This window comes from Equus przewalskii, chromosome 2 (assembly GCF_037783145.1).
Source record: "Equus przewalskii isolate Varuska chromosome 2, EquPr2, whole genome shotgun sequence".
Lineage (NCBI taxonomy): Eukaryota > Metazoa > Chordata > Mammalia > Perissodactyla > Equidae > Equus > Equus przewalskii.
In genome coordinates this window covers 7,304,000-7,331,316 of record NC_091832.1, presented here as the reverse complement: position 1 = coordinate 7,331,316, position 27,317 = coordinate 7,304,000, and the positions used below count along the sequence as shown (strand labels likewise).

The following is a 27,317-nucleotide window of genomic DNA, read 5'->3' as shown; positions in this document are numbered from 1 at the left end:
GAACACTACCAGTTCTGGCCCATGTTAAATCACAATCAAGGCTTGAGGGTCACCAGAAGACTCAGGCATTCTGAAAGTAGGTTCTAATTCCTCAGGATGGCTGGTCCATTTCCTCAACCTGAAGATGAAATCTTTTGGAGTCCCAGGTTATTATGAGGAGGGTCTCCTGTAACATAGCCCACTTTGTAGACATCCTGGGCTTTGATATTTCTTGCCCTTTCCCTGAAATACTGATAAAGCAAAGATCAAATTTACTGAAATTAGCAGATGCCACCAGGGCAAAAGCAGCTTCCATTCTTATTTACTTACTGAAGTAAAAATTAAGTCACTTCCTCAACTTTTTACTTAAATGATCTAAAATACTAATAAACAATGTGACCCATGTGAAGAAATTGGATTTTACTGACCTATTAAAAAATACTGGCACTTAATCCATGCTATATAAGAGTACTTCCCAAATAATCCAAAGACTTATTTCTTACTAATTACAGAAGTATAATATTATCATATTTATTATAATATATGCAACACAATGTTCTACCACTATCTACCATTTATGGCCTTGAATTTATGATTTGATATTCTTATTAATTTCTCCTATTAATACAGTAGCATTCTTCTTATTAATTCTGGTGGGTTCTTTTTTCTAAAGTAGAAATAAAAGTGTAATAAATGTATAAATATCTTTTGATTTTCTGAAGCAGTCCTTAGATCAAAAATGTATAGAACCTCTTTAAGAAGAAACACAAGGATAGGTTTAAGAATAAAGACAAGTTCTTTAACTAGACTTTACACCAAGTTTCATCATCTCTGAGGTGGTCAGAATTTATTCAACATGTCCTTTGCCTAGTCTTTTTTCCAGTGAACTGGGGTTTTTCCTTCTTAGTATTTGAACATAACCAAATTTTTGTTTTGTTCTCTTTTTAACCAAATAAAAAGTCATGAGAATTCAACTTGTCTACTGCTTAAGATTTCTTCACACATACAAAGACCTGTTTGAATTTTGTGAATCTTGGGAGCTGAGAACTTTGAAAACAAGAGCAAACATGCAGTCATCCTCAGAGTATACGCCATCTAAGGCTATACCATTTAAGTTTGCATAAGTACACTCTATGACGTTCTCACAATGACAAAATTGCCTAACGACACATCTCTCAGAACGCATCTCCATCATTAAGTGACACATGACTGTATATTAAAAAAGATAGATGACTATATACCAAAACATTAACCATTGTTATCTCTGGATTATCAAATTAGAAGCAATCTGTTTTTCCATATTTTCTACCAAATTAGAAAAATTAATTGCAATAATGAGTCAATAGAGAATACATTATTTACAAAACTCAAGAGGTGTGTAAGGGTTTCAGTTTAACCTTCAACACAAAGACAGTACTACAGAACAAGACGCAAGGTGTATCTAATAGTTTGCTGTTTTCTCCAAATAAAGTATTGTGACAATTCTACAGAATTAGTGTACTGCTTGAAAAGAAATATCATAGAACAATGCCCAATATTTCCATTTGTAAGGTGGCATTAGATAAATAAAAATACATTTTGAGTTAATTACCTATCCAAGGCTTCCTTGAAGTATTTTCTCTGGACATCAAACTGAAAGACTGTACGTTCACAATCAGTTGAAGCATTATCACTACCCCCATGTTTCTTCAGGAAGGCATCAAACCCATTCTCATCTGGATATTTCAAACTACCCATGAATACCACTAAGTGGAAAGAACACAAAGTCACAGAACACAAAGATATAGACAATATTTTTATTTTCAAGGATGAAATTTCTCATATGCAAAAAAAAAAAAACTGGAAGAAAATATACCAACACATTAACAATGGTTATGTCTGGATAATACTTTCTTCATTACACTTCTGTTTTTGTAATTTTTTATAATGCCCATATATTACTATTATACCCAAAGAAACTAAACTGTTTTTTTCTTTTTCTGAGGAAGATTCCCCCTGAGCTAACATCTATTGCCCATCTCCCTCTCTTTGCCGAGGAAGATTTGCCCTGAGCTAACATCTGTTGCCAATCTTCCTCTATGTTGTATGTGAGCCACCATCACAACATCACAACATGGCCACTGACAGAAGAGTGGTGTGGGTCTGCACCCAGGAACCGAACGCAGGCCGCCAAAGCGGAGCATGCTGAACTTAACCACTAGGCCATCAGGGCTGGCCCTAAATGTTTTATTTTTAAAGAAAGAAATATATAATTTGTTTGTAAAAAGGTTAAAATGTAAACATAAGCATATATGCAGATTAATGGCTACTATAAAAACCCATAAAGGTGAGAAGTTTACCCTCAAATTGCTTAGAAAACAAGAATATTAAAAAAATGAGTAATTTCAGGAAAACAAATATGGATTTAAATATTTATATTTATGGCATCCATATAGGTTTCACTTAGGTATATTCATAATTAAACTGAAGATGTTCTATTTTGTTTTGATATTAATCATGCCTTTTTATTTTCTATATTTCTGATGCTTTCACATCTTGGGGCCTTGCTAACTCTGGAAGAGACTACCCCTCTCAAGGCTATAGCCTAAACTCCTAGAGATTGGCAATTGCCTCCTGATCTGTTAGCCTTACCACACCTGAAAAATGATAAAACCTACATTTTAAAATAATTTTCTAAGTGGTTTCATTCTAATCCTTAAAACAAGTACACTCAAGGAAATTAAAACTGTCTTCCCTTATGATATTCATAAAGTTTTTTTTCCAGCCCTTTCTCTTGTTAAACATATCATACTTTTATCAAAACAGTTACTTATCTTTGAAATCAATTCACACAAATTTGGAGGGAAAAACACATCCAGGAATGATATTTTACAAAGATCTTACTGTGCTCCAAAAAGTGTGCAAGCCCCGGCAGGTCATCCGGATCAGCAAAACTCCCAACTCCAACACACAGAGCCGCTGCAGACTGGAGTAAGTAGAACACATACAAACAGTGAGTCAGTCCTAAAGGAATAATAGTGTAGGTCTCATCTTAAGGATTCACTTGGAGATGGATGTTTTCCAATAGAAAGTAACAAAATTCTTTCCCTGAGAATCAGGAGGAGCAGCAAAGTGAAACTCACCAGAACTGTGTCAGTTTCACCCTGCTGCTCCTCCTCTTGCCATCCTGCCAAATGCTGAACAGGTGCAGACCTAAGGGAAAAAGCAGAAACAGACAGAAAAAAAAAAAAAGGAAGGGGGACTGGCCAACCTACCCAAATATCATTTCGTGTCAGCATTTCAGAGTTCTGAACCAAGTTTGCTTCCTGATTTATGAGATTTTAGAAATCTGCAGAAGTAATATATCTAGGTAGATTATCTCTAAAGATCTCTAAGCAATTAAAGGTTTTGTATTCAGTAACTCAGCTACTAGATGTGAAACTTCTCAATATGTTACTCAGAAAATTTTGCTTTTATTAAACAGGGGGTAAAACAGTATGTCAGGAAAACATCTAACAAAGATAATAACTGAATGGTTAAAAGAGAAAATCTTTAGCTATTAAAAAACTACAGAACTAAACTTTAAAGAGGCTTTTTAGTTCTTCACTTCTTACTGAAGATACACAGAATACATTACTTATCAGTTTTCAACAAAATAGATAGTCAAAGAGGTACATCAAACTCCACTTAAAATTATTAGGGCATACCATTACGTCACTGTAAGTTAAAAGACACAAAAAAGGAAAGAAAAACAGTCAATTCGAATCCTTGAGGATAGGAAATTAAATTAACTTTCCCAAATTTTACAAATGTCAATTTTAAAGAATTTACACATTTGGTGACACAGACTGTTTTGATAAATGGTTACCCTCTTAGAAGGAGAGTTTTTAAAAATTAGCATGTACCTAGTATAAAGTCTAACCATGTGTCAGAAAACAAAACTATGTTTTTCGAAGAACCAAACAGCCTCATTTGATACTGTAAATTCCATTTTGAAGACTTAGGGACATAAACTCAGTTAAAACGTGGGAATATCCACTTCTTCAAACCACAGTCTAACCTGTTCTGTGACGTTTAATAGGTGCCTAACCTGCTTTCAGCTCCAACTACCCCATAAAGATTTCTTGTCTCGACCAGCAGGGTTGAAGATATTTTTGTAAAAGTTGACTTAAACCACAGTATATCAGTCAGCTTTGACCACAGCAAAAACAGGCTCTGCGATTGCTAGAAAAGAAATTCATACTTGAGAATTATCTACCCAAGAAATTCATACTTGAGAAATTCATACTTGAGAATTCACTTAAGAAAGCCCTGAACAAATCATAATTCAGTATATATCATACTTAAATTTCAATCTTGTTAATTTGTCAAGCTTTTCAGATCAAGAACAACTTTCGGGAGGAGGAAAATGGAGGGAGATAAAATGATGCCTCAGAAAAGTAGTTAACTTCTTAATTAGGTAAATGTCCTCCAAAACCACAACGTTTTTTTCTTTCTACTTCTTTTATTAATTCTCATGTTTACCTTAAACAAGTTTCACATTTTTCAAATAAAAATTAAATCGTAATAACCCTATACTACAAACTGTAAAACACTACAGCACTCTTAAGCCACCTCCTCATATCTAGACTATCAACTTGATTTCCCCTTTGCAAACACTTATTCATTCAATAAATATAAACTATTTTCCATTTTGACAATCATAGAATCTTTCCCTTCACTAGTGTAACCACTGCATCTGAATCAAAACAATTTGATTGCTTCTTCAAACTACATTGAGTTCCAGCATTCTTTTCTAATATGATCCAGAAAATTAGCTATCAATATCTTATGAGGGAATATATCACACTGAGTTCTCAGAAAAGAAAGGCAGCATCTAAGCCAATTTTTTAATGATCACTAGAATCTGACCCTGCTGCTGCTAGAAGACGTAAACATTTAGAGTTTGATTCACCTAAGCAAAATCAAAAGGGGTACCAAAAATACAGGATATACATCTTCATTTATCAAAGGGTTTACAATTGTTGTATAAATCTAAGGTATTTTATTATGTCTTGACAATAAAATTGGCTCTGAAAACAATTTTTTAATTTACCCTAGAGTTTTGCTTATCAGTTGATAGAAGATATAAAGACGTCCAAAGCATGGGGAAAGATATTGATAGATAGATAGATACAGAAAGAAACTTACAGATAGGAAATATTCAGTTATGAAGCTATAACAATCAGTCTTAGAGCTAAAATGGTTCTCAAAAATTATGTAATCTAATCCTTTTATTTTAGGAATGAGAAAATGAAAAGGTCTAAGATCATCCAGAAAGACAAGGACAGAACCAGAATTAGAACTCAAGTTTCCTGACTGTCAGTGTTCTTTCCACTCTGTGACTTTTATAATTTCTTCCTTTCTATTATTGTTCTATTTGGAATTATGAGATCTATTTTAAATTAAAAGTAAATTAATTCTCAATTTATTTATAAAGACCTTAGTATAGACTATCAAGTGATACATATATACTTTTTTTTTTCTCAGTATTTTGGTTTTCATCTCTAAAGCTTTCCAAGCTAAAACCACTCGGCCTCTCATGCTACTCCAAAATAGGTATCACTCAGAATCTGAATAGCAAGGGGCAAATAGCTTCTTAAAAACATGGCTCAGTTCCCCCAACAATTTAGTGAAAGAACTGGCACAACCTTCTATAAAAAAAATAATTTATGTAGGATTTATTTAAAATACATCTACTACTTGTATCTCACATCTTCACATCTCTGAGGGCTGACCACTTTACAACATAATAATTTGACATCTAGGTTTCAGTGTTAATAATTTGAACTTTAATTCACTTGTATGCAGACTGTACCATGATGAATGTATTATCAATATTCAAGAAACTAGTTTTTTTAAAGATTTTATTTTTCCTTTTTCTCCCCAAAGCCCCCTGGTACATAGTTGTATATTTTTAGTTGTGGGTCCTTCTAGTTGTGGCGTGTGGGATGTCACCTCAGCATGGCCTGATGAGCAGTGTCTGCGCCCAGGATCTAAACTGGCAAAACCCTGGGCTGCTGAAGCAGAGCACGCGAACTTAATCACTCAGCCACGGGGCCGGCCCCAAGAAACTAGTTTTAACAAAGATTTGCTGATCAATTCCACTGTAATGCCTCTGAAATATTATCCTCTAATGTGGTACCACCTACTGCAAAATGGAGGTATTCTTTAAAAGATATTCAGAAAGGAAAATTCTCCCTACCGAGCCCTATTTATCTATTCATTGACTGTTACTATATATTATACTAAGCTCAACTGCCTATTTCTATTTCAATTCTTCCAGTTTCCTTGTTACTTATCCAGACCTTTGGTGCTTTCCATAAAAAGAGATAAATCACATTTAATTACCTAGATAGAAATTACCCATATGAGGACTCAGAAGCACAAGCCCAGGTGAGGATTCTGCACTAGCCCTGTTCCTTTTCCTTTTTCTAGTCTCTCCAAGGAGAATGCACGCTCTTATCCCTCTATCCCAGGCTAAGAGTTACGCAGATCCTCACCTCCTGGCACCTGCTTTTAAAAGAAATAATGTGCACAAATACAGATAAATTCAAATATTACCAGTGATTACCTCTGAAGAGTTAAGATTATGGATGATTTTTATATTTTTGCCTGTCTTTATTTTCTATTAGTTTCTATAATGAGCATTTGTCACTTTTACAATCAGAGCAAAATGTTTTTAAAATGTAATTTTTTACTGAAGATTAAAAGATAAATATATATTTCCTTTTTGTCATTAAGAAATAAAGCATGAGTTTAGAACTTATCCCAAAGAATTCCCAAATTAGAAAAAGATATAATAATGGACATGATTCACACCTGTTTTTCAGTGGTTTTCTTTCTAGCTTCTGCCCTCTCTTCTAATTCTTCCAATTCATTATCCTCAGTATCAAGATCATCATCATCACGTTCATCATCATCATCAAACTCATCTTCATCATCAAAACCCTCTTCGTCATCATCTTCTATTTCAGCTCCAGAATCTTCATCATCATCATCGTCATCTTCTTCTTCTTCTTCCTCTTCGTCTTCCTCTTCCTCTTCCTCTTCATCATCTGTTGCATCTCCCATTTTACCTTCCATATTACTTAGGTCTGAAATCAAAAGTGCCTGCAAGCCATTCCGTAATTTGATGTATCTAAAAAAAAGTCACAAAATATTTTGAGTCAGCTACTCATTACACTACACCAACACAAGTGGTCAGGGTAGCAGAATCTAAAAAAAAAAAATCCAAGTAGACACATACCCCTGACACTGTTTTTAAACAAATAAAATTGGTTGCTTCTAGGGAAGGGAACGTGAAAAGCTTATCTATTTCTGAGTAGCTGGAGGGAAAGGATGAGAGAGATGCTTCACTGTTTGTAATTTTTAATCATGAAAATATATTTACCTATTCAAAAACTACATTTTAGAAGTTAAATATATACAACAAACCAACCGCTTGGCTTCCTTTACTGTTGTTTTAGTTTATAAGTACTTAATAAACATTCTACCAAACCAGAAGACTTAACTAATAGAAATATATCCCTCAATATACAGAGCAGTCATGTCAGCTTAAATATTAAAGCAAAATCTCATATATTTAAACTCTGTTGATTCCTTTTGGTACAATGTATTTGATCTTTTATACCAGTCTTCAAAGCTGTTTTTATGGACTACAAAAATGGCTAGATCTTTAAGAAAACTAAATCCCACAGACTGACTCGTAGTCGCCCTGCAGGAAGATGATTATCCTGTTTAGTAAAACCACAGTGCCAGTGTGATGACTGGGTGCCTACTACAAACTTCTCCCATTTATACTCCTTCTTTCACGTGTTATTCAATAAGCATTCACCTAACGGCTTTTAATGTATTAGATACCATGCTAATATTAAGGGCAAAAAGAATAAAACCACATTCCTCACTATCAGGCACTCACTGTCTAGTACAACATACTGCAATTTGGCCAGTACATACAGAATGATAGAGCTAATCACAGAATGTTAGAAAGAAGGAAGCAGTCCGGGAAGGCCTCTGAGACAAGGTACACTTAACTTGAGCCTTGAAGATGAAAAAAAAAGAGAGTGACATCAGCATCATGGCGGCATGAGTTGTTCCTCTTTTCTCTCTCCTTCAATTTACAATAATTGGACATCTATAACCGAAAAAAAAGCATCTCTGCAAAGCATACTAGGACATCTAAGAGATCCATTCATCTGTGTACCTGAAAATGGGTAGATTGGACCACGGAGGAGGCTGAAAAGTGAGGGGAGTGGCGGTGGAGTTGGTGGTGGAGCCGGTGGCAACAGCAGGACAGAGCAACCTTTCTAGCAGAGGATGTGCAGGTTGAATGCAGCGAGTGGGGGGTCTGCCTGGCCATGTGCTCTGCAGTTGAAGGGATCCATTGCTCTCTCTGAGGAGAGACAGCAGTTACTGAGTGGAGAGGAAGGAAGGGAAGTAGACAAAGAGAACTGAAGGAAAGTGTCGCCTGCTGCCTGCCCCAGGATTCTGGCAAGAGGAATGCCCGGGGACCTCTAGGGGGACACGCACTCAAGGATCTCCCTACCAGGCCATGGGCACACCCAAAGCCTCAAGTGCTAAGCACACACCTCTCCCCACTCTGCCTGCATCCTTTTTTTTCCTCTCCCAGCTTTTTATTTTATATGTATGCTCCCAACCTTAGCAGCGAATCAGCTCTGTAAAGAGAAACCAAAAACTTGTGCTACAGCAAAAGCTCCTAGTTACCTACCCGTTGAACTTTTAGAATCATAGTAAACAAAGCCTTGCCTAAATAAGAAAGGCATTTGCTACTTCAAATGTGGCAGTGGAGTTACTTTTCATCAAACACCATGAAACATCATGGTAATATGGTCTCATAAAAAGAAAATGACAATTGTGCAGCAACCAAACCCAAAGACATGGAATATTACGATCGAAATGATAAATAATTCAAAATAGCTGTTACAAAGAAATACAGTGAGCTACAAGAAAACTTAGAAAGACAATACAATGATCTCAGGAATAAATTAACAAACAGAAGTAGTACTTGACCAAAGAGATTGAAATTCTAAAAACAAATTCTGGAGCTGAAGAACCAAATAAATGAGATGAATACATTAGAATGCATTGGAAACAGAGCAGATCAGATGGAAGACAGAATTAGCAAGCTGGAAGGTAAAAATCTAGAGATGATTCAGGTGGAAGAAGAGAGAGAACATTTTTAAAAAGTGAAGAAACCCTACGAGAGCAATCAGACACCATTAGAAAAGGCAACATAAGAATAATGGGTATACTAGGAGAAAAGAGGGAGAAGGGGACAGAGAGTTTATTTAATGAAATAATAGCTGAGAACTTCCCAAACCTGGAGAAGGAACTGGATATACAAGTCCACAAAGCTACTGAAACACCTTATTATCTCAACACAAAAAGACCTTCTCCATGACACATTATATTAAAACTGTCAACATCAATGATAAAGAAAGAATTTTAAAGGCAGTCAGGAGAAAAAAAGACAGAAACCTACAAAGTAATTCCCATTAGGCTATCAGCAGATTTCTTCAGCAGAAACTCTACAGGCCAGGAGAGGTGGAATGACATACGCAAATATTGAAAGATAAAAACCGCCAGCCAAGAATACTCTATGAGGCAAAGTTATCCTTCAGATATAACGGAGAAATAAAGGCTTTCCCAGAGAAACAAAAACTGAGGAAGTTTACCATCACTAGACGTGCCTAAAAGAAATGTTGAAAGGAGTTCTTCGAGCTAAAACGAAAAGACAAAAGTTCACAAAACTCTGATTAAGGTGTTACATAGTCAGTAAGAATTAGAAAACTGTAACTTTTTTTACAATAGTATATTAAACTCTTAATTATATCATAAAGGGTACAGGAAAAGAAAATTAAAAATAACTATAGATTCCACAACTTGGTAAAGAAATCACATATAAAGAGAGAATCTGTGACATCAAAAACATGAAAGGGGGTGGGGATAGCCCCATGGCCAATTGGTTAAAGTTCTGTGTGCTCTGCTTCGGCAGCCCAGGGTATGCAAGTTCAAATCCCAGGCACGGACCTACTCCACTCATCAGCCATGCTGTGGAGGTATCACACATATAAAGCAGAGGAAGACTGGCACAGATGTTAGCTCAGAGCAAATCTTCCTCACAAACAAACAAAAAAACATAAAAGGGGAAGAGAAAAAGGATGGAACTTTTATAGGCAAATGAAGATAAATTGCTATCAGCAGAAAAAGGACTATTTTACCTATGAAGTGTTCTATGCAAATCTCATGGTAACCACAAAGCAAAAATTTAGAATGGAGACATGAAACATAACAAAAGGGGAGACTGAGCAAATCACCATGGGAAACCACCAACTTACAAAGATAAACAGAAATAGAGGAAAAAGAAACAATGGAAAGAAAAAATAACCAGAATGCAAAAGGTAAAATGACAATGGTAAATCCTTACATATCAATAGTCACCCTAAATGTAAATGGATTGAACTCACCACTTAAAAAACACAGAGCGGCTGGATGGATTAAAAAACCAGGCCCAACTATATGCTGCCCACAGAAGACTCATCTCACCTCTAAAGACACATGGGTTCAAAGTGAAAGGATGGAAGATGATATTCCAAGCAAACAAAAACCAAAAGAAGGCAGGCATAGCCATACTTATATGAGGCAAAACAGACTTCAAGCCAAAAAGGGTAATAAGAGACAAAGGTCACTATATAATGATAAAGGGGTCAGTACATCAAAATATAACAATTGTAAATACATATGCTCCCAACACCTGAGCACTGAAATATATTAAGCAAATGATAACAGATCTTAAGGGAGAAATACATAACAATGCAATAATTATAGGGGACTCAATACCCCACTAACAGCAATGAACAGATCATCCAGACAGAAAATCAACAAGAAAATGATGGAATTGAACCACACTTTAGAATAAATGGACTTAACAGACATATACAGAACATGCCATCCAACAGTAGCAGAATACACAGTCTTCTCAAGTGCACATGGAACATTCTCCAGGAGAGATCATATCATAGGCCACAAAACAAATCTTAGCAAATTTAAGAAGCTGAAACCATATCAGCTTCTTTGACCACCATGATATGAAACTAGAATTCAATAACAAGAGGAAAGTGAGATCCATAAATATGTGGAAACTAAACAACACACTTCTAAACCACCATTGGGCCAAAGAAGAAATCAAACAGGAAACAAGAAATTGTCTCAAAACAAATGAAAATGGAAATACAACATATCAAATATAGTGGGATGCAGCAAAAGTAGTTCTAAAAGGAAAGTTTATAGCAATAAATGCATATATTAAGAAATTAGAAAGATCTCAAATAAACAACCAAACTTTACACCTCAAGGTACTGGAAAAAGAACAAACTAAGCCCAAAGGTAGTAGAAGGAAGCAAATAATAAAGATCAGAGCAGAAATAAATGAAATAGAGACCAGAAAAACAAAAGAAAGGATCAAAAAACTAAGAGCTGGTTCTTTGAAAAGATAAACAAAATTGACAAATCTTTAGTTGGACTAAGAAAAAAGAGAGAAGACTCAATTAGAAGTGAAAGAAGAGACATTACAACGGATACTATGGAAATACATAGAATCATTGGAGACTACTATGAACAATTACATGCCAACAAATTACATAACATAGAAGAAATGGATACATCTGTAGAAACACACAACCTACCAAGACTGAATCAGGAAGAAATAGAAAATTTGAACAGACCAATAACAAATAAAGAGATTGAATCAGTAATCAAAAAACTCCCAAAAAGAAAATTCCAGGATCAGATGGCTTCACTGGAGAATTCTACCAAATATTTAAAGAAGAATTAACACCATTCCTCCTCAAAGTCTCCCAAAATATCAAGAAGGGAACTTCCAAACTCATTCTACAAAGTCAGCATTACTTTGATACCAAAACCAGACAAAGATACCACAAGAAAAGAAAACTATAGGCCAATATCCTTGATGAATATGGATGTAAAAATTCTCAACAAAATATTAGCAAACCGAATGCAAGAAACATTAAAAGGATTACACACCATGACCAAGTGGGATTTATCCCTGGGATGCAAGGATGGTTCAACATACACAAATCGATACATATAATGCACCACATCAATAAAATGAAAGATAAAAATCACATGATCATCTCAATAGACACAGAAAAGGCATTTGACAAAATACAATATCCTTTCATGATAAAAACCCTTAATAGATTGAGTATAGAAGGAACATACCACGACATAATAAAGGCCATAAATGACAAACCCACAGCTAACACTATACTCAATGGAGAAAAACTGAAATTGTTTCCTCTTAAGATCCTTTAAGACAAGGATGCCCACTCTCACCACTCCTATTCAGTATAGTACTGTAAGTCCTAGCTAGAGCAATTAGGCAAAACAAAGAAATAAAAAGCACACAAATCTGAAAGAAAGCAATAAAATTGTTGCTATTTACTGATGATATGATCTCATATATAGAAAATCCCAAAGAGTCAGTCAAAAAACTGGTTGGAATTAATGATTTCAGTAAAGTGGCAGGATACAAAATCAATATACAGAAATCAATTGCATTCCTTTCCACTAATGATGAAGCATCTCAAAAACAAATAAAGAAAATTATCTCATTCACAATAGCATCAAAAACAATAAAATACTTAGGAATAAATTTAACCAAGGAAGTGAAAGATTTGTACAAAGAAAACTACAAAACTTTGCTGAAAGAAACTGAAGATACAAACAAATGAAAAGACATCTCGGGTTCAATGGATCAGAAGAATTAGTATTGTTAAATATCCGTACTATCCAAAGCCATCCTCATATTCAACACAATCTCCATTAAAATACTGAGGGCATTCTTCACAGAAATAGAAAAAACAATCCTAAAGTTTGTGGGAAACCACAGAAGACCCCAAATTGCCAAAGCGATACTGAGAAAAAAGAACAAAGCTGGGGTATTACACTTCCAGATTTCAAACTACAGCCATGCATTGCTTAATGACATGGACATGTTCTGAGAAATACATTGTTGTTCAAACATGACAGAGTGTACTTATGCAAACCCAGATGGTATAGCCTACTACATACCTAGGCTATTATATGGTAATAATCTTATGGGACCACCATCATATATGTGGTCCATCATTGACTGAAATGTCATTATGCAGTGCATGACTGTATACTACAAAGCCATAGCAATGAAAACAGTATGGTACTGGCACAAAAATAGACACACTGACCAACAGAACAGAATAGAGAGCCTAGAATTAAATTCCCAGTATACATAGTCAACTAATATTCGGTAAGTGAGCCAAGAATACCCAAAGGGGAAGGGATAGTCTCTTCAACAAATGGTGCTGGGAAAAATGGAGACACACCTGCAGAACAATTAAATTGGACCCCTATCTCACCACTTAGAGAAATTAACTTGAAATGGATCAAGACTTAAACTTAAGACCTGATACCATAAAACTCCTAGAAGAAAATGTAGGGACAAAACTCATTGATGTTGGTCTTGGCAGTGATTTTTTTAACATGACACCAAAAGTACAAACAACAAAAGGAAAAATCAACAAATGGGACTCATCAAACTCAAAAGCTTCTGCACAGCAAAAGAAACAACAAAATGAAAAAGCAAGCTACGGAACAGGAGAAAATTGTTACAAACCATTTATCAGATAAGGGGTTACTATCCAACATATATAAAGAACTCAGTAGACTTAATAACAAGAACCTGGATTAGCCCTGATGGCCTAGGGGTTAAAGTTTGGTGTACTCTGCTTCAGCGGCCCAGGTTCAGTTCCTGGGCGCAGAACCACACCACTTGTCTGGCAGTGGCCATGCTGTGGCAGTGGCTCACATGAAAAAGAGGAAGATTGGCAACAGGTGTTAGCTTTAGCCCAAGGTGAATCTTCCTCAGCCAAAAAAAAAAAAAAAAAGACTAACAAAAAAAACCCAAGAACCAAATAATCCAATTAAAAAATGGGCACAGGGGCCAGCTGGTGGCTGAGTGGTTAAGTTTGCGTGCTCTGCTTAGGCGGCCCAGGGTTTCACAGATTGGGACCCTGGGCACAGATATGACACCGTTCATCAAGCCACGCAGAGGCAGTGTCCCACATAGCACAACCAGAGGCACTCACAACTAGAATACACAACTAAGTCCTGGGGGGTTTTGGGGAGCAGAAGAAGAAAAAAAGAAGATTGGCGACAGTTGTTAGCTCAGGTGCCAATCTTTAAAAAAAGAAATGGGCAGAAAAACTAAATAGACTTTTTTCCCAAGGAAGACATCAAAATGGCCCACAAACACATGAAAAGATGCTCAACATCACTAATTATCAGGGAAATGCAAATCAAAATCACAAAGAGATATCACTCCACACATTTTAGAATGGCTATCAACAAGAAGACAAGAGACAACAGGTGCTTGCAAGGATGTGGTAAAAAGGTAATCCTTATATATCATTGGTGGGAATGTAAATTGGTCCAACCACTATGGAAAACAATATGGAGGTTCCTCAAAAAATTAAAAATAGATCTACCATAGAATCCAGTAATTCCTCTTCTGGGTATATATCCAAAGGAAATGAAAACAGTATTTCAATGAGATATACGCACTCCCATGTTTATCGCAGCATTATTCACAATAGCCAAGATATGGAAACAACTCAAATGCTCATCCATGGATGAATGCATAAAAAAGATGTGGTACATATATACAATGGAATATTATTCAGATATGAGAAAGAAGGACATCTATCCATTTGCAACAACATGGATAGACCTTGAAACATTATGCTAAGCAAGATAAGTCGGAGAAAGACAAGTATTATATGTCGCTTTTATATGGAATCTAAACAAAGTGAAACCTGTAAAAGACAAGAGAGTAAAATTGGTGGTTAACCAGGGGATGCTGGTGGGTATGGGGGGAATAAGAGTGAAGGTGTTTATGGGTATGAACTCAAAATGAGTAGTAAATAAGCCACAGAGATCTAATGCACAGTATAATAAATACAGACAATATTGTACTATAATTATGTAATGTGATAAATATCACTACATTGGCAATCATATTACAATATATAAATGTATCAAAGTAACATGCCGTACACCTTAAACTTATCCAATTTTACATGTCAAATTTATTCAATAAAAAAAAAAGAGCCTAGCAGAAACTGGGAAATGACATGGAAAGAAAGACAAGGAAGGAAGCCTCTTGCTCAAGAAGGAAGACTCAACACATAAATTTATCTCATTTCCATATCAAAAATCACACTTAAATAACAAAACAATTTTGTGGTTACTTTTTGTTTTGGTTTGTTTGAGAATAAAATCATGACAGACTTAGAAAATAGAAAAGGCCACTGTTAGCAGATCAGAAGTTTTTAGAAATTATTAGAAGATAATATGCAAATTTAATCAGATTAGTGGAGAAAAAGGAAAAGAGAACCACAGGCCTAAATATATGTAATAAGATATTAGTTCTTCCCAAGAAAGCCTGGAGAAAGCTAAGGTCCAGATCAATAAATGAAAAGAGTGGGGACAGCCTCAGCACAAGAAGCTCAATTATTAACTGAACTGGAAACAATCCAAATGTCTACCGCCAGCAGAATGGAAAAGCTGTGGTATGTTCACACAATCGAATTTGTTTTTTCACATAATGGAATACTGTAAAACAGGGAAACACATAATCCAATAAAAAGCTACAACAGTGGTGAATCTTAAAAACATAATAATGAGCGAAAAAAGCAAATAGAGGACTACATACCATATGAAAACTATTTATATAAAGCCAAAAAACAAGCAAAAGTAAACAGTATATTGTTCAGATATACGTATATATGTGATGAAACTTTTTAAACAAAGGAATGATAAACACAAAACTCAGAATAGTTGTTGTAGTGGGGGTGGACAACATGGAAGAATGAGAGAGAGCATGGGGAAGACAAGTAGATTGTAGTTTTTAAGCTGAGTGATAACGTTATCCATATTTTCGGTTTATCTACCACTCACATAAAAATCGCATGTTTTCTTTTGTATATATCAAATACTACCATCCTAGAAGTTTCTTAAACAATAATTTAAAAACCTAATTCAGTAATAATGAGGCCAGTCAGGCCATACTCCTCCATGCCAAATAATTAACCAAACAGCAGTAGAACATATTAAAATGGAAGAGCTGTTTTCTAAGAATGTAAACAATCTGTCCAGAAATTAATTCTAGGATGAATCTTAGCGACAGAGAATCTTAGAGAGGCAGACATAAAGGCAGGTTTAAAAAAGAGGGTAAAGAGGACTCTGCTCAGCTTTTGTAAAGTACATATTTTTACTAGCTTAAAATTCTCAAAAATAGAAAGGAGAAAAAAAAAAACTAAAGGGACTCTACTTTCAAAATAAATCACTAATCCGATAACTTCTCATCGCCTCCACAGCTACTGCCTTAGTCCATGCTGTCACTATCTCTAGTCTCCTTCTAACGGGTCTCCCCCTGTCCATTCTCCCTCAATACCCCAGCTTACCCCTCACTCCCACCCCACACACATACCTCCAGTCTATCCTCAGCAGCCCGAAGAAAGCAGATCAGGTGCGTTCTCCCAGAAGTCACACGCTGAAGTTCTAACCTCTAACGCCCCAGAATGTGACTCTATTTAGAAATGAGGCCTTTAAAGAGGTGATTAAGTTAAAAGGAGGCCATTATGTTGGGCTCTAATCCAATCTGACTGGTGTCCTTATGAGGAAATTTGGACACACACACACTGGACATGTGTACACATAGATGAAAGACCATGTGAGGACACAGCAAGAAAGTGGCCATCTGCAAGCCAAAGACAGAGGCCTCAGAAGAAACCAAACCTACTGATACCCAGATCTTTGACTTTAGCCTCCAGAATTGTAAGAAAATAAGTTCCTATTGTTTAAGTGACTCTGCCTGTGTTTTGTTGTTATGGCAGCCCTAACAAACTAATACAAGGCCATTTCCCTTTTCAAAACTATACATGGCTTCCTATCATACTTGGAATAAAATCCAAAATCCTTACCAGGGCCTACAAGGCTCCACATAATCTGGCCCCCCATCGCTTCTCCAACCTTCTTTCCCAACAACTCTTCCATTACGCTCTTTGCTCTGACCAAATGACTTTACTGCTGTTTCTCGAACATTCCAAACAGGCTCCTACACCAGGGCCTTTGTGCTTACTATTCCCTAGGTTCTACGGCCCTTGCCCTAGATACAGTATTTGCATGGCTACTCTGTCTCTTTCAACTCTTTGTTGAAATGTCCCCTTTTCAGAAATGCCTTCTCTGATCACACTGTCCAAATTAGCACCTGACTCAATCTCTATCCGCTTTTATCCTGCTGTAACTTTTTTCACACCATTTATCATTAGTTGGCTTTTTTTTTTTTTTTTCAAATTTTCTGTCTGCATTCTTAAAAAGTTAGCTCTGAGGGCAGGGCTTTCCTTTTTCTTCACAGCCATATCCCCAGCACCTAAGACATCGCTTTGCACTTAGGAACCATTTAAGAAACATTTGTTGAATGAACAAAAGAATGTTAATGCCTGAATGAACAAAAGAATGCCTAACACCTAATATATGATAGGTACTTAATATCTGCCAAATGAAACAAAATATCAGATAAAATCCAACACCTAGTTTTATAAAAATCAATCAATCAATCATGTGTACACTCACACATTAAATGTATACAAAGGTATAAGAAAAGAACTAAAAGGATACAAACAGTAATATATATATATCTGAGGAGAGGAATAAAAGTAGAACAGGATGCAAAGAAGAACTTTCATGCTTTACTCTATAATGTCTAAACTTTTCCAATCTTTTGTATAAAAAAATATTCATTTATTATTTGTATAATAAAAATAATTTAATTAAAATCCAAAACTCACTCTTGAACAAATTTAGCTTTATAGAGGGTTAACTCTCATAAAAAATCAACAACAAATCCAGATATCTAAAGACAGTAATGGACAAAATGCTCTTTATCATCACTTCTATTCAACACTGTATTGGAAGTCCTAGTCAGTGAACAAAGATCCAATATATAAATAAATAAATAAGAATTACAAGGCAAAGATATTGAAAGCTAAAACAATTCATTGCAAAATATATCATTACCTAGAGAATGCAAGAGAATCAAAAAACACAACTATTAGTTCCAAATAGAGTTCAACAAAGTATCCAAATCAAGAACCATGAGCAAAAATCAAGAACTTTCCTATATCTCAAATTAAAATGAGATTTAAAAGAAGATCCCATTCACAAAAGCAACAGAAACTATAAAATATCTAAATATATACCTAGTAACAGAAACTATAAAATATATAAATATATACCTAACAACAATAGGTCACATTTCAAAAGTATTAACTTACACCTCTTAACGCATTTAATCCTCACAATAACCCTAATGAGTTATTATTCCCATTTTACAGATGAGGAAACTGAAAGCACAAAAAAGGTTTTATTTGCCCAAGCTTATTTAGCAGGACTGAACCCAAGTAACACAGCACTAGAACCCATTCTTTTCACAACTACTCAACACAGCCAACATAAGGAAAACTAGAAAACTTCACAGGAGAAAATACAAGACCTAACTAGTCATACCACAGTGTTAGGTGGGAACACCCAATACTGCTAGCATACAAATTATCCCTCCAAACTAATCTACAAATTCAAGGCAATTCCCATAAAAAATCCCAACAAGATTTTTCTGTAGAACTTAACATACTGATTCTAAAATTTATATAGACGAGAAACACAAAAATGCCAAGAACATTTTGAAAAGGGAAAACAATGAAGGGGAACTGCCCTACCAATTATAAAAATATGGTCTATTAAAGGAATTGAAATTAAACAGTATACTGCTACAGGAACACTCACAGATCAATGAAAGAGAACAGGTTACAGAAACAGAGCAGTCTGTATAATACTGTTGCAATACTGTTTATCATGAGTCAATAAATGATGCTGAAACAATAGGCAATTCATTTAGGGAGAAAAGATAGCCATCTCTATCTTACATTCAACACACAAAAATTCCAGAGAGATTATAGAGCTAAAAGGAAAAAATGTTTTAAAAGTATTTAAGAGAAAAATCTTGTAATAATATTGGAGTGAAGAAAATTTGTGCTAAACAAGACACAAAACCCAAAAGCTCCTAAAGGAAAAAAATGGAAAGATTTCACTATATTCTAATTTAAAACTTTTCAAAAACAAGTCATAAGCAAAATCAAAGACCAAATTGCATACTGAGAGAAAATATTAAGAATACGTGAGCTCCTTCAAATCAGTAAGAGCAAACAAAAACTAATAAAAATAGGTTTAAAAAGATATACAGGGGCCGGCCTGGTGGCACAGCAGTTAAGTTCACACGTTCTGCTTCTCGGCGGCACGGGGTTCTCCTGTTCGGATCCCGGGTGCGGACATGGCACCACTTGGTAAAAGCCATGCTGCGGTAGGTGTTCCATACATAAAGTAGAGGAAGATGGGCATGGATGTTAGGTCAGGGCCAGTCTTCCTCAGCAAAAAAAAGGGGAAGATTGGCAGCAGTTAGCTCAGGGCTAATCTTCCTCAAAAAAACAAAAAAAAAGATATACAAACATTTCAAGAAGAAATACAAGATCTCCAATAAATGAAATGATGCCAGAGCTCACTAGAAATCAAAGATAATCAAATTAAAACCCTGAAATATTTTTCATCCAGCAAATTACTAAATAAATAAAAAGTATTGCTATCGACTACTGACAAGGGGACAGGGTATTCTCACACACTGCTTATGAATTTCAATTGGTATAGTATTTCTGTAGGGGACTATGGTCATATCTATTTTCTTAAAATGTAAATTCTGCATATCTTTTAACCCAGTAATTTCATTTCTAGGTATCTTATGGGAATATTCACACACATGCACAAAGATATGTCAACAAAGTTCACTGCTGCAACGTTTATGATAGAGAAAAACTGGAAATTACCCAAATGTCCAAAGATAGGAGAATATGCAAATAAATTATCCTACAGCCATACCATAGCATACTATATAGCCTTTGAGACCTCATTTTCACATATATAGAGAAGACAACTAGTGACTCAGGTTCCAGTGTTAAATTGCCATTTCTAGGCCTGGATAGATAGCACTAAATCATTTTAGGTCAAGGGGGCGGGGGGAGCTTTGTAATTACATAACTTTTCATTACCTCTCCCCAACCATGTGGTCTCAAATATTTCAATGTGTGCGTGTGTACAAAATTTTTTGAAGAGGTGGGGCTCTTCTAAGATGTCAATCTTCCTCTAAGAAAACCTCTTTTCTTCTAGCTTGTTCAACCTGTCTTCCTTAATTTGCCTTCATTCTCCCCCTACTCCTCTACTGACAATAAAGACTGAAGTAGATTTTTCAAACTATGTCCAAGAATATATATTATTCTCTTTATAATAAAGTATCTACCCACTCATTTTTATTTGTTCCTTAATAAAATAAATCAACTTTTTGTGAAGAAGCCACTTTCAGTCACTAAAATTACCACAGTCAATAGCTCATGTATTTAAGTCCAAAAATACTTGAGACCACATGGTGAGGGTGAGGGGGTTGTGACAAGTTACACAATTACAAAGCCAGCCCCCCAAGTATCCTCTTTTAACCTAAAAAGATTTAGCACTCTGCCTAGACCTGAAATTAACAATTTAAGGCAAGAGCCTTAGTCATTAATTACTCTACAGCACATTTGGAACTTGAGACATCTTTGCAGTTTAAAATTGCAGACCTGGCTTAAGAAGGCAATAAAAGCATTAAATATTGTTATGCCCATCAAAGTATTAAAACTATCAAATACTTGTTTAGCTTTGCCTATAATTCTAGGCCAGGTGCAACTCTGAAGTTAAAACAGCCCATATGGTAAAGCTGATACAGCCTGTCTAAGTCAGCGAAAGCCTTCTCACCCAAGCTGCGTTAAAGCTGACCATACGAATGTTTTAAAAAAGAAAAAGAAAAAAAGGACAAAAAACTCACTGCATGGTAAAATTTAGTTCCTGCAAATTAAACCAACCTCAAAATATCCACATGCCTACTTGTTAAAACATAATACCAAACCACCTCATTTAGGACCCACCAAAATCCCATTTTGCTCCTCAAACGGCAGTCCTTCCTCATTTCTCAAAGCTCCTGCACCAGTTGTTAGGTTATGAGGTATGACTGATCATTTTAATAAGGGCCCCCAATGTGACCCTGTCAATCTTCCCTACAAGAATTGGAGTCTATTTCTCCCCATCCCTTGAATCTGGGCTAGCTTTGTAAACTCTGCCCTATACTTGTGAGATTGATGTGTGAGTCTTGGAGCCTAGGCCTCAAGATGTCTTGCAGCTAGCTTCTGCCTTCATTCTCTTGGAACTCAGCTGTCATGTAAACAGATTCAAACTAGACGGTGAATAAAAAGAGATTATGTGCAGAGAGAAGACCCACATTCTTGTCATCCCCACCAAGGCCCTAGACATGTGATTGAAGCCATCTTAGCCCCTCTAGCTCCAGCCAACCCACCAAATGAATGTAGCCACAGAGGTGAACCCAGGTAAGAGAAGCAAAAAAATTGCCCAGCCATCCCATAGAATTGTAAGAAATAATAAATCACTGTTGCTTTGAGCCACTTAGATTTTGAGGTGGATTATTACACAATAGTACTAATACACTGGCAGAACTTGAATGATTAGCAACTCCACTTCTGGCTATATACCCAAATGAATTTAAAGCAGGGACTTGAACAGGATTTGTAAACCAATGTTCATAGCAGCATTATTTACAATAGCTAAAAGGTGGAAACCCCAATGGCTATCAATGAATGAATGAACAAAATGTGATATTTACATAAAATGGAACATTATTTAGCTTTAAAAAGGAAGGAAATTCTGACACATGCTACAACATGGATGAATATTGAAGATACTATGCTAAAGGAAATAAGCCAGACACGAAAGGATAAATATTGTATGATTCCACTTTTATGAGGTATCTAGAGTAGTCAAATTCATAGATATAAAGTAGAATGGTAGTTGCCAAGGGCTGTGGGGAGAAGGAAATGAGGAGTTATTATTTAATGGGTGCACAGTTTCAGTTTGAGAAGATGAAAAAGTTCTGGAGATGGATGGTGGTGATGGTTGCACAACAATGTGAATATTAATACCACTGAATTATACACTTAAAAATGGTCAAAATGGTAAATTTTGTTATGTATAGTTTACAACAATTAAAGAGGCACCTCTTTTCACCACTTGGTTTCAGAATCAAACAGAAGAAAGACGCAGGGAACAGACAAATGGAGAGCAAAATCTCAGCTTTTATCTCTGATAAAAAGCTAAATTGAAGAACATGGCTTAAGTGTGGTTTGGAAATGGCCTGCTAATACTCTGTGAATTGAAGTTATCCACCAGAACAGAACTATTTCCCCTCAAAAGGTAGAGCCTGTCCTGCACTCAATTTACTGCACTGGCCAAGAATATGCCAAAATTTGGTTGTTGCAAGCTGGAACCAAGAGATGAAGAGGTTAAACTGAGCATGCCCCAGGGCATTCCACTGCTCTCACTAATCAGGTAAGTAAGTCACTTCTCTAGCGAAGAGGAATAAAAGAGAAAGCAGCTAAGAACATTACCAAAGTAAAGTTCCTCCAAACTGAACCAGTGTTCCCCACACTATATAGTAGTTTCAAAAGAAAAAAGAAAACAGAGGGGAAGGACTAGAAAAGAAAATTCAAGAAAATTTCCTGGAACTGAAGAACATACATTCTAGACTGTCTGAGGAATGAAGATAGAGTAGTTGGGTTGATAGATTACTTAATGTGTTTGACACTAGTTAGAGACGTTTTAAAGCTCTGGTAGAGAACTAGGGTAAAATTCATGTTAGATCATGAAGAGTATTAAACAAAAATAATAACAAGGCCTCTTAGATATGACACCAAAAGCACAAGCAATCAAAGAAAAAATAAACTAGATATCACCAAAATGAAAAACTTCTGTGCTTCAACACATATTATCAAGAAAAAAAATTTTGCAAATCATTTACTTAATGAGACTTTTATCTAGAATATACACAGAACTATTACTACTCAATCAAAAAAATAACAAAGATGGGCAAAAGATTTTAATAGACATTTCTCCAAAGATATATTCTTATCTTATTATAAGATAAGAAGATGACCAATAAGCATGTGAAAAGACGTTCAACATCATCAGCCATCAGGGAAATGCAAATCATAACGAGATGCCACTTTCCATCTACCAGCATGGCTATAATCAAAGACAGACGGTAACAAACGCGGATGAGGATGAAGAGAAATTGGAATTCTCGTAAACTACTGGAGGGGATGTAAAACGGTACATCCACTTTGGAAAACAGTCTGACAGATCCTCAAATGGTTAAACAGAGTTTCCATAGGATCCAGCAATTCTACACCTATTTATTATATACCTCAAATAAATGAAAACATATGTCCACACAAAAACTTGTACATAAATGTTCATAGCAGTATTATTCATAAAAGCCAAAAGGTGTCCATCAATTGTTGAATGGATAAATAAAATGTGGTATATCTATACAATAGAATATTACTCAGCAATAAAAGAAATGAAGTACTGATACATACTACAACACGGATGAATCTTAAAAACAGTATGCTAAGTGAAAGTAGCCAATCACAAAAGATGACATATTATATGATTCCATTTATATGAAATGCCCAGAAAAGGTAAATCTAGAGAGACAGAAAGTAAATTAGTATTTGCCTAGGAATGTGAGGATGGGGGTACTGAGGAGGCTAACAAGTAAGGGGTGTGGGGTTCCTTTCTGAGGTAATGAAAATGTTCTAAAATTGTGGTGATGGATGCACAACTCTGTAAATATACTAAAAGCTACTGAGTTGTACACTTTAAATGGGTGAATTGCATGGTATGTGAATTACATCTCAATAAAGCTGTTTTAAAAAATGGAATTTGGGGCCTGCCCAGTGGTGTAGCAGATAAGTCTGCGTGCTCTGCTTTGGTGGCCTGGGGTTTGCTGGTTCAGACCCCAGGTGTGAACCTACACACTGCTTATCAAGCCATGCTGTGGCAGGCATCCTACGTATAAAATAGAGGAAGATGGGCACAGATGTTAGCTCAGGGCCAATCTTCCTCAGCTAAAAGAGGAGGATTGGCAGTGGATGTTAGCTCATGGCTAATCTTCCTCAAAAAAACAAAACAGCAATTTGAGGCTGGCCCGATTGCATAGTGGTTAAATTCAGCATGCTCCCCTTCAGTGGCCCAGGTTCGCAGGTTCAGATCCCAGGCGTGTACTGTTACACCGCTCATCAGCCATGCTGAGGCAGCAACCCGTGTACAAAATAGAGGAAGAATGGCACAGATGTTAGCTCAGGGCAAATCTTTCTCAAGCAAAAAAAAAAAGAGGAAGATTGGCAACAGATGTTAGCTCAGGGCAAATCTTCCTCACCAAAAAAAATAAGGTAATTTTAACTCTAGAGAAAACAAAATTGTTTAAGAAAGAAAACGTAATTGTAGTAGACTACGTGTTTCAGTATGAACAACAGTTTGACACTGAATACTGGTTTATCAAAAAAATTGGGACGTATTTTAAAATAGGGAGAATTGCAGAGTTAGATCTAAATTTCATTATCAGAAAAAACCTAGTTAATGAAAAATTAATAAAGAAATTATTTATTTTAGCAACATAACTAGATTAAGATTTGTATCAAGTAAAATAAATGGAAACTGTAAGAAATCAATTTTTTTTAGGGTACATACATAAAGATTCTTTGACAAACTCTCTCTACAAGTAAATATGAATTTTTAGGCCGTGATATAATGAAATAAGAAAGCAACAAAATGGAACATAAAGATCCCTGAAATAAAGATCCATATATATATAAAAACCTAACATATGACAGAGTTGGCACTACAGGAAAAAAGATAAATAAGAATCAGCGAACTATAGCTTATGGTCTTCAAACTAAGAATGGTTTTTACTTTTTTTAAATGGTTGGAAAAAACCCAATGAAAGAATAATATTTCATGATATATGAAATTATCTGAAATTCAAATTTCAGGGTCCATAAACAAAGTTTTATTGGAACACAGCCGCGTTCATTCATATACGTATTGTCCATGGCTGCTTTTGAGTTACAAAGTCAGAGCTGAGTAGCTGTGACAGAGACCGTACGTGGCATTTTCACAGCTGTGCACTGCTGCTCGACGCCCTAAAAACTGCAGTGAGGCACTTATAATTCAACAGCATTTCAAGTGCCACATGTATCACTGTACTGTATTTTTTTAAACAGCAGTGCATATTCATATGTCCAAATAAGGAAAGAAGTGAAAAGTGGAATTCAAATGTCACACTTTTAGTCTTTTTGTTACCAACTTAAATAGCAAAGTATTATGCTAATTATGTAATATTCTAGCTGTGCTAAATGAATAAAACATTATTACCAGACTAAGCACTCATCACAATAATCTCAACTCACAGGAAAGCAACATTCAGAAAAATTAGAAAATTTAAAACAAAATATCTCATTACAGTAGAATTTCTTCATGAAAATTAAAAATGAAAATGAGACTGAAAGCAAAGTAAGTTTCTGAGTGGCTCATTTGTTAGCCAAGCAAGGAAATCTATTTACCAATGGTGAGTTAGATTGTGTTTGTAGCAGTTGAAGAAATTTATCCAGAGAAAATATACTTGTTAAGACTATTAGCCTTTTGGTGAGAACCAAATAGCTCAAAGAGTTGAGGGCATTAGTAACAATATTGATAATCAGTTAAAAACAAGGCAAATGATTTCCAGACTTTTGGCTCCTGATGTATCAACAGATGTTACCAATACTGCTCAGTTGTTTTGTTTTATTTTGTTTTGTTTTGGTGTGGAAGATTGGCCCTGAGCCAACATCTATTGCCAATCTTCCTCTTTTTGCTTGAGGAAGATTGTTGCTAACATCTGTGCCAATCTTCCTCTATTTTGTATGTGGGATGCCACCACAGCATGGCTTGATGAGTGGTGTGTAGGTCTGCGCCCAGGATCCAAACCAGCAAACCCTGGGCAAGCAAAGCAAAGCATGCAACTTAACCCCTATGGCACTGGGCTGGCCCTGCTCAGTTGCTGTTTATGCAAGGAGTCAGTGCCAAGTTTGAAGAGACTGAGTAATTAGCCTCTATGGATATTCTGCATAGAAGAACTACAGACAAGAATATTTCCTAAGAGGTTGAGAAAACATCGATACAATACAGCATGAAACAGAATATAATGTTACCATTAATGTTGGTAAAAATATGTACGGAGCAGAAAAAAGGTTTAGTTGGACAAATTTACCTTTTGTGAGGTATTTCAAAGCCTATGATTAGTCACTGTCTTACTCATCAGCAGTACTTTGCAGAAAACATTTGAATCCACCATGCATCAGTGAACCAGTAGTGTCATTTGCTCTGGTAGACTTTACAGTCTTCAGTTGTGTGAATTTTTGTCAGAAACAGAAGCTGACTATCTTGAATTGCCTTTACTGCAGAGGCTTACTGTTTCATGCCTTAGCAATGGGAACGTTTTATTGCATTTTTTTGAGCTCAGGCTAAGACTGAAATTTTTCTGAAGAACAGCCTCCAGCCACTATTATCAAACACCAAATGGCTTTGGAAATTAGCTTTTGCTGCAGACTTGAAAATGTCTCTTAATGAATTCAACGCAAAATGACAAAACAACACTTACATGCAAAACTTATCTTACGGTAAAGTCATTTCAACAACTAATGTTATCAGAATCACAAGTAATGGCAAGCTGCTTTACACATTTCCTGTGCTGTCAAAAGTTAAAACAAGAAGCCATATCTCCATTCCCACACAAATTTGCAGCAGATACTCTTCTAAGCAAACACTACTGTTCCAGCAGTGTTTTGCAGACCTTAGTGCAAGCACAAAGGAAATGGCCTTATTTCAAAGTCCTTTTACCTGTGCAATTGAGGAGCTTCCACCTAAATTTTCAATCAAGAAGTGATTAATCTATAATATATTGACATGCTAAAAGGCAAAAATATCAGAAAAGAATCTAATAAAATTCTGTAAGTACATTCCAAGCAACAAATATGCTCAATTAAAATCATATTCTCATGGACTGATATCAGTATTTGGGAGTCTCTGTCAGTTTGAAAACACATTTTCAAAGATGAAATATCTAAAATCTCATTAAAAATCAGTATTAATAGATGAACATTTACAATCAACTTTGATGACATTTACAATAACTTTGAATCCCCAAAAAGCAA

The 27,317-nt window shown here is 35.6% G+C and overlaps 1 protein-coding gene across 3 annotated transcripts in view; it reads right to left on the bottom strand.

Moving 5' to 3' along the window:
- Nucleotides 1-27,317, bottom strand: part of NRDC (nardilysin convertase) — a 96,293-nt gene that overhangs the window by 55,648 nt on the left and 13,328 nt on the right. For 2 of the 3 annotated variants that reach the window (XR_011537363.1, XM_070609648.1), the window contains exons 2-6: nucleotides 6,820-7,138; nucleotides 4,049-4,182; nucleotides 3,102-3,171; nucleotides 2,863-2,944; nucleotides 1,571-1,724 (exon numbers count right to left, since the gene is read on the bottom strand). Coding sequence is in view for 2 of the 3 variants with exons in the window: in XM_070609648.1 (XP_070465749.1) it covers nucleotides 1,571-1,724; nucleotides 2,863-2,944; nucleotides 3,102-3,171; nucleotides 4,049-4,182; nucleotides 6,820-7,138 (759 nt within the window). In the remaining variant the exon portion in view is untranslated. The remainder of the gene's footprint in view (nucleotides 1-1,570; nucleotides 1,725-2,862; nucleotides 2,945-3,101; nucleotides 3,172-4,048; nucleotides 4,183-6,819; nucleotides 7,139-27,317) is intronic. The other variant, XM_070609649.1, reaches the window with a different exon arrangement.